Genomic DNA, 8,770 nt, shown 5'->3' on the forward strand with positions numbered 1-8,770 from the left:
GCAACGAGACTTACTATCTGCATTAGAACCAAAAGAACGTAGATGTTAGGATTCAGCTTATGTACTGGTCTTATCAAATGGTATCGTTTGGGAGAATCTCTTTTTTAGTCATGTGTCCTACCGTTCTCAAGGCTAATAGCGAGTCACTTTTTAGTAACTTGGTCACTTTTTTTAAGCCAGTCATTCAAAGTCTCTTTTTTGAAGCCATTTCAACTAAAGTACCGTAGAATGGGGTGTTAAGGGATGAAAAAAAAAATTCCACTTAAAATTCGAGCAACTTCTAGTATGCCAATAATTGAAAAAAATACAGTCCTACCATTCTCCCGGCGTGTATATCAAAAGCCAATTACAATGAAGACGATCCTATGGCAGTTTTCTGAGATAATCATAAAAATGTGTGATTTTTGACGAAAATGCAAAATGGGGTGTTAAGGAATTTGAGCATTGTATATAAAACTATATTTTGCCAACAAAAAAAAAATATTATTTTGGTCAACATCGTTAACTGTAAAGGTCTTGTTAAATCTTAAGATGATATTACTACAATATAATTCAAGTTGGAACTCTTGAAAACGCTAATCATTTTATTTTAACTGCTAAATCTCTCATACCTATTGATTCTATTTTCAAGCAAGCTATCAATGCATCGCACAATTGTCTTGAAAAGATTTTTATACTCATATGCAGTATTCGAGAACAGTGCAGAGCAATCTTGTCATGACTTGTCAAAAAATGGATAATTTCAACAAGCTTTAAGTGTGAATAGGGTAAGTGTACAATTTGCCTTTTAAATAAAGCACCACACCAAATAACGGATTTGCATATAACACCCAGTGGCATGACAGGGAAAAATCCTAACGAAAAGTTTCCAATACAGAGCGGAATCGCTCATACTATATCACACACTATATATTTTCAAAAAAAAAAACTCGAAAATAACCTTATACTATAATTGTTTATCTAGGACCTAGGTAATACTTAAAAGAATTTGATGGAATATCGACCGTCTAGACTGATTTTGAGATTTATTGGCGTAATTTAGGTCAAACCTGTTTAGATGTGTTCGGGTGAAAGCTGTGTAAGTTTGTGCTCCGTTCAAATTAAAATTATGTGAGTTAAGTTATTATGTCCGAAATTTATTTGTAATTGCAGTGCAATGTTGTTAGCCGTTCAATCAATATTTGTCCAAACCCACTTGACTTAAAAACAAATCAATGATGTAAGTAGTATTAATTAATGTTTCGGACTTGACCAGACAAATAGTATATATTTTTGTAAATTGTAGTTTGCCCTGAAGATGAGCAAATAAATGCTCGAAACGTCGGCTTTAATCAAAACGATTGTTTATTAATGTAACCCGTGGACCGAAATTACGCCAATAAATCTCAAAACTTAAAAGAATTAATAGCTTCAAGACCATTTCAAATAAGATAATCATTCCTATATGCAAACTTTTCATAAAAAAAACATATTCACATTAATCAGTTTTTATTTAGATTCTCCTACCAATTTTACCAAATTTTGAAATAAGCCATTTTTGGAGATATTTAATGACTTACTAAATAGATCCCTAAACTTTACATTGTAGTTCAACTAGACGCAACAACTCAAAACTATATTGAAATATATTACGGCATAAATTTAATGTTTAGTTACTTAGAAAAGTTAGAATAGATAATTCCTTAAAACCCCACTTATTTTCAAAACGAGACTTTTTTCATAAAAGTTTCTGAAAATTGAAACCCAGACATAATTTTATGAAGTTTTTGTCTGTACTATGATCTCAATTAAATTTCCTTATCTTCTACATTACTCGCGAATTTTTCTCAAATATATTTCATGGTTTTGTAGATAAATGTATTTAGCCCATAAAATTCGAACAAAAATGTTTTGGAAGGATTTCAAATTCCAGAAACCACAATACTTCATATTAATCGACAGCTCCTATTGCATAATGCAGTTCACAATCCTCTGATCAAATCGAGCATTTCAGATGACTTATATATCGATTTTCGAGGTTTCTGTGATTTGTCGAACTTGATTGAGAAGTTCAACCCCTTAAAACCCCACGAGTCCTTAACACCCCATTTTACGGTAACTTTGTTCGTCAAAAAGTCACTTTTTTCAACTATTTTGAGCTAAACTTTCGAGAGAAATTATAAATCTATTTTCTTTTTAAATTTTGGCTAAGTTTCAAGTTAAATCATCACCAGAACTACTTGATGTCAGTATCAAAATCTCTGAAGGTAATCCTGGATAGAAACGAGGCTGTTTCTGTACTGGCTGCGGTAACATCTTATATGACGACGCGCATTATTTTCGGTCATTAAGTCAATTAAGAAACAAAAAGCGTTACGGCTTATACAAAAATTTTAAATTTTTAATACAAAAAGCGTTACGGAGGGGAGGTGAGGGGGTCAAAAATTTCCAATTTGGCGTTACGTAATAAATGGACGCTGCCTCAGAAGCCAATACCGGCATTGAAAGAGGAAAACAAATTATCACTAACTAATTGCGAAAAAGCTCAAAAACTTGCTATGCAGTTTAAAAGCGCGCACAATTTTAATTTAGGACTTACTAGTCCAATTAAAAATCAAGTTACTCAGGACTTCGAAAATATTTTAAATCAAGAGAACGTTTTCGAAAATGCCTGGGAGACTGATTTGGAAAAAGTGAGAACTATTATTAAAAAATTCAAAAATATGAAAGCTCCTGGCGATGATGGAATTTTTAACATCCTCATCAAGAAACTTCCAGAAAGTAGATTATAATTTTTAGTTGATATATTTAAAAGATGTTTTCAATTAGCATATTTTACTGACAAATGGAAAAATGCTAAGGTTGTGCCAATTTTAAAACCAGACAAAAATCCTGCAGAAGCTTCTAGCTATCGTCCAATCAGTCTGCTTTCCTCCATCAGTAAACTTTATGAAAAGGTCATTTTGAACAGTATAATGGCCCACATCAACGAAAATTCAATTCGATTGCAAAAAAGTTTGGATATTCTTTCTTCATACTTGCAAAAATGGAAGATTTTTAATGCTTCCAAAACTCAACTAATAATATTCCCACATAAACCAAAAGCTCTTTAATTGAAACCTTCAAGTAGACATGTTGTCACGATGAGAGGGGTTCCAATAAATTGGTCAGATGAAGTTAAGTATCTAGGGCTCATGCTAGATAAGAATTTAACATTCAAAAATCACATTGAGGGCATTCAAGCCAAATGTAATAAATATGTAAAATGTCTCTATCCCCTTATTAATAGAAAATCAAAACTTTGTCTTAAGAATAAGCTTTTGATATTCGAACAAATTTTCAGGCCAGCCATGTTGTATGCTGTACCAATATGGACTAGCTATTGTAATACCAGGAAGAAAGCTCTACAGAGAATTCAAAATAAAATTTTGAAAATGATTCTGAAGCTTCCTCCCTGGTATAGTACCAATGAGTTACATAGAATATCCAATGTTGAAACACTGGAACAAATGACAAATAAAATAATTAATAATTTCAGGCAAAAATCGTTACAATCTTCTATTGCCACGATTAATGCGTTATATGTTTAGGTTAAGGTAGGTTAAGTAATTTGAAAACGTGTTTTTTTTTCTCTTATAAGCAGGAGAAATCAACTCACCTGTAAAAAATCTGAACTGCTACGGCAAATGAAATGTACACACTAAACACACTACGGTGAATTTCACCGTAATCTCAACAGCTGAACAGTTCGGTGAAACAAAACACCGTATTTCGTCGGAATTTAACGGATTACGGTGTTTTTTTACCGAATACTGTAAAAATTTACCGTACTCCGTTAATTTATTTCACCGAACTGTTCAGCTGTTGAGATTTCACAGGAATCCGTAAAATAATTTAAGTGTGTAATATGTTAACAAAATGATAATAAAATCTTAAATTTGTTTCACCAAATTAGAATGATAGTGTTGTCTAACAACACAGAACACCTAGATATAAGAAATGAATGTAATGTTTGGAATGATACTAATAAGGGATCATTCAAATATTACGCAACGCAAAATTTGTCAATTTCATACCCCCTTCCTCCCCCACGTAACAGCTTTTGTATGAGAAATTTATTTTTTTTTTTGTATGAAGCGTAACACCACGCAAAACCCCCTCCCTCCCCCTGTTGCGTTACGTAGTATTTGAACGATCCCTAAAGAAATAAAAAAAATAGATTGTGACAGCACATACATCTGGTAGTTAACTCAGAAATGAGTGTAGCAACGATTGCTTTATTAACAAGCACGCATGCGCGGGACATGGAGCGCGAGTTTGCCATTTCAGGTTTGCTGAAAGTAGCAAAAACTGGATCCACAAGGCTACCTAGATAGAAGTTCTCTCTACGAAAGTAGGGTTCTTGGACCAGCGCCACTTGGGCTGTGCCATTTTGTATGAGTCTGCAAAGATTGATCGTTGCTGTTCTTTTATGCTGAAGATTGATCTGAGCTATCCTAACCGTAGCCACTACCAAAACTAGGAAGGGTTAAGCTTTTTGCAATCTCAGCACGAAAAAGACCAGCAGCGAAAAAACCAGATCGGTATCTAATGAAAGTCGCCAAAGGCGAAAAAGCACAGAATACACTGTGTAAAACGCATAATGCGAAACCATATAGGTGATAATTTAAATTAAATAGCAACATATTCATAATCCCACCCTTATTTAGCCTCAGGCTAGAGACTGAAGAAGAGCAGCCGATTATCTCGGAGACACACAAGGTCACCTGCGCCATTGCTCCGGGTAGCACAGGAAGGGCACAATACTGCAGAGGGCGCCCTGGTACTCCACAGGCTCCGTTAGCGGTTAGGATTTATTTAGACCCCCTAACCATTCATTCCTAGGCACGGTACGTATTACACCATAAATTAGGGGTCACCTGTGAGGTGGACTTTTACCACCGGAACAGGCAGTCCGTAGTGTTAATTCTTAGCCAGTTGAAACAACCGCTACTGACACTACGCGGCTATCTAGGCTACTCGGGTTAATATTGTTAATGTTAATATTGATGAATAACTCCTGACGTGCCCAAGCAGCCGCAAGAATTCAACACTGCGCATAAGTCCTCTATATTAGGATGGATACCACATACAAAGTTTAAAAAAAAAATGTAAAAATATCTACGATTAACTCATAGTTTTTCGAATGAGCCACGAAGTGATCCAATCGAACGTGTAAAAAAAAGTTTGTAGTTTCTAGCAGTTGAAAGAGAAGCTCTGCTTAGCAAGTTATGCCCCACTTGTGAAGTAGGTATTGGCTGGAAAAGTAAGCTGTTGAACAGCAATCTGGGTCTCGGACATCTATGCATTTACCCTGCGCACCATTCAGGTGTTCGTCATTGTACTGCTTCCACCTTCCAACCACCCCACCTTGATCGGTCAGGATGCTGCTATCTTCTTATTCTCTGTTTATGTCATCTTGTAGCAGGAAGCTTTTGCACAATGCGTAGAGCTTCTCGTAGAACTTCAGTGTTTCTATAGAGTGAAGCTGCATCACGTTTTTGATGTCCGCTTCTGCTGAACGACGAAATAGGCAAGATTTCTGGTTTTATTTTCTTGCGAAGGATTAAATTGAAAAAACGATACTTTATTGCAAGGCAGGCTCCCCCATATCTCAAAATTTATTTCGAATCTTACAAACAGATTACTTTCACTCTTTGTTCTTGATGTCCTTAACGTTTAAACACTATTCCGGCTGCTTCACAGGACGCCATCGACAAGAACCATTCAATACATTACGATCGAATTATTAAACTAATTTCTTAGCCTCGAAGAAGCTCTTCAGATGCTTCATTTGCCACAACCCCATGGTAACGAGGACGAGGGTCTGTGCCAGTGACCACCACAGTACCCGCTGATTTGTGCTGTCGCTAGTCTGGCGGAATCGCTCCTCTCGGTACTGCGGAAGGTAAAAAGTAATCAAAAAATTGAGAATTCTAAAGAAGCATGGCGATATATTACTCTCTGATAGTTCTGCTCCTTGGTAATCTGGTCGACCTGATCCAGAAGTTGTCGGATGCGCAGTTGCAGCTCTGTCAGTTTTTCCTTCTGGGCCACGTTGGCGTAATCGATGGCATGTTCGCCGACCTGAATGTCGAGATGGACCCGCAATTGGGAACCGCTGAACCAGGCAGTGCTGTTCGAGTACATGCAGATTACGTGCTCGCCGGGCGTGTGCGATGTGAACGAAATACGACCTGTTAGATGTAATAAGACTCTGAGATTCAAGGCATATTCTACAAAAGCAGGGCTGGTAGAAAAAAGTGCTTCCAAAAATAGTTATTTCAGTTACCAGATTCGAGATTCACGATTCTTAAAAAAGTGACTAAACGTGCAATTCAATTACACTGTTAAATGACACAATAATAGTTTTAGGGTGATCTAGGCCTAGTCTCTGAAAATTCTGCCCGGGCTTCCAAAACAAAAGCATGTCCTAGATTTTGTGTAAATACTGCCCAAGATTTCACGAGAACTGATTTCGCAACGGCATTGGCTACCAGCTCTGGCGAAAAAACATTATACAAAGGAGACCAATTAATTACCTTCTGAGCTGTACACGCGAGAAAGAATGGTCTTGTCGTCCGGATCCTTGACTTCGACGTGCATTCCGATGCCGGGAGAGGATGGCATAAATCCACCGCTTCGTGGGTCATACAGCTCGACCTTGTAGTTAACTGCAATGGCAATTAAAAATGGTATCGCCCATAGGGCCGAGATTAGAAACGCTTCCCTTAACCGAAGTTGTCCTCTTCTTACCTATGACCGTGGTCTCGTCGGGAATCTCCTCAATGAAGCACTTGCGTTCAGTTTCGCCGATGTGGAAGTACAGTGCACTGGACAGTTCCACTGCAATCACCACCAGTAGAAGTAAATTACGTTGCCAATTCATCTCCGGTTGTAGTACGCTGCTTTTCCGGTTTATTTGTGCACCAATATAGTGGGAAAATAGATGAAAATTACGGAATAATTTTCACTGCTGGTAGGAAATTAATATATTTTTAGCTACGACACGTCAATGAGATTGGAAAGTGCTTTTGGACGCAGGTTGTCACTAAGGCGGGCTCAAACTTGTAATTGCCCGCCGATAGCAGAGGTGCATTTAGGATGATTAAATTATCATTTAATCATTTTGTGCTGGGTTCACTCAGAAACACGGGTAGTCACAGAATTACTAAATTTTAGTAAATAATGACTTTTTTCTATCTGTCTCTCTTTCATTCTGTAGGGAATTTTATTCCTGTTAGTCAATTCGCCTGGGTTGAGGCATCGCTAAGCTTCAATCCACTCGAAATGACATTTAGTGTAAACTAGTGGTCCCGGCAAACTTCGTTTTGCCATCAAGTAGGCTGTTGAAAAACGCTATGGATCGTCCCATACAAAATGACAGTTTCGTGCACTCTCGTTTCTCCAACTTTCCCGGTGAATATCCTGGGATTTTTTTACACACAAACACGTCGGAACCCTTGACGAACAAAACGGAGAAAGAATCATTCAAATGTGTATACCCGTTGGTAAGCCATTTCGTGACATACAAACACCATTCCATTTTTATTTATATAGAAGAAGAAGATAGATATTCACAGCAGAATGAAGGAGAGGCAGATAGAAAATAGAGCTTAGTGACATTTGAACACACGTAGACTAGCATACGCTCGTCATACACAGTTTGTTTTTGCTTTCCTCATAGAAACTTGCACACGCGTTCCAGACTCATCAAAATGCATATGGAAATATTACCCAATTTAAAAAAATGTATACCCGAATTCTGGGTGTTTTTCGAGACAGAGTGCATATTGTTTTCCTCCAAGGTTCACAACTACATCTACACTAGGCACCCATACAATTGGGCGTGATAACCACTATAGTCATTAACCCTTCCTCTCTTGATACGTTTTGAGCATTCGTAAAAAGACTCAAAAAAATCTTCGTTATTTCTGAAGCGATTTTCAAAATTTTATCACTAATGCAACCGGTCACGTTTCTATAGTTTCCATATGTCATACAAAACATGGTATTGGCCCCATAGTTCCGGAGTTATTCCGGGGTGCAGTGGGGTATGTTTTTTACCGGATGATGACGGCTTGCGGCATATCAATCTTCATGATTTTATGAAGCAAGTATGTTGAACACTATATCAATTGATTTTGGCCTCGTTCCGGAAGTCCTCCGGGCACCTGGTCCCCTCAGAAAAGTGGCCATATATAGACTAGTTATGCAACAGGGATTGCGACATATCAAACTTCAAGATATTACGAATCAATTGTATTGGAGACTATTTAAATTGTTTTTGGTCACATTGGCCACGTTCCGAAAGTCCTCCGGGTACCTGGTCCCTTTAGAACAGTGGTTATATATGAACCGGTTATGAAGCAGAGCTTGCTGATGGAGTGGGAGGGAGAAACCAATACGAAATTTATGTACGTCAAGGTGAGCCGAGATTCTGCTGTCACGAACTGTCACTGTGAGCCCAGATCTAAAACAATGGACAAACATGATAAAAGCGCGTAATTGATTAAAACTTATTTTTGCATTTTATCAAATGTGACACAAAATCGCCTGAAAAGCTATTCATGCTTATTCAAAAGTAATGTCACAATAGCATTATTTCACTTTTTCCAACAAAAACGAAAATTAAATGTACAGAAAACTTTGGCCCTTTTTCCATGTTTGTCCAGAACGATCGAAGGAACACAACAAAAGAAAACTAGCGATTTTCATCAAGTCTGCCTTGAGTGTCGTTGGCAAGCTGGAG

General features: G+C 37.4%; 1 protein-coding gene across 1 annotated transcript; it reads right to left on the minus strand.

Annotated features, from left to right (window-relative positions):
• Nucleotides 1-5,604: 5,604 nt before the first annotated feature.
• On the minus strand, nt 5,605-7,054 carry LOC5577327 (transmembrane emp24 domain-containing protein eca). The gene is made up of 4 exons (XM_001656354.2): nt 6,775-7,054; nt 6,561-6,692; nt 5,980-6,215; nt 5,605-5,917 (listed from the first exon to the last, which is right to left on the minus strand). The coding sequence occupies exons 1-4, from the start codon at nt 6,905-6,907 to the stop codon at nt 5,768-5,770; spliced, it is 651 nt and encodes a 216-aa protein (XP_001656404.1). The 5' UTR covers nt 6,908-7,054; the 3' UTR covers nt 5,605-5,767.
• Nucleotides 7,055-8,770: the final 1,716 nt, after the last annotated feature.

The sequence above is a fragment of the Aedes aegypti genome, chromosome 3 (assembly GCF_002204515.2).
Source record: "Aedes aegypti strain LVP_AGWG chromosome 3, AaegL5.0 Primary Assembly, whole genome shotgun sequence".
NCBI classification, from domain to species: Eukaryota; Metazoa; Arthropoda; class Insecta; order Diptera; family Culicidae; genus Aedes; species Aedes aegypti.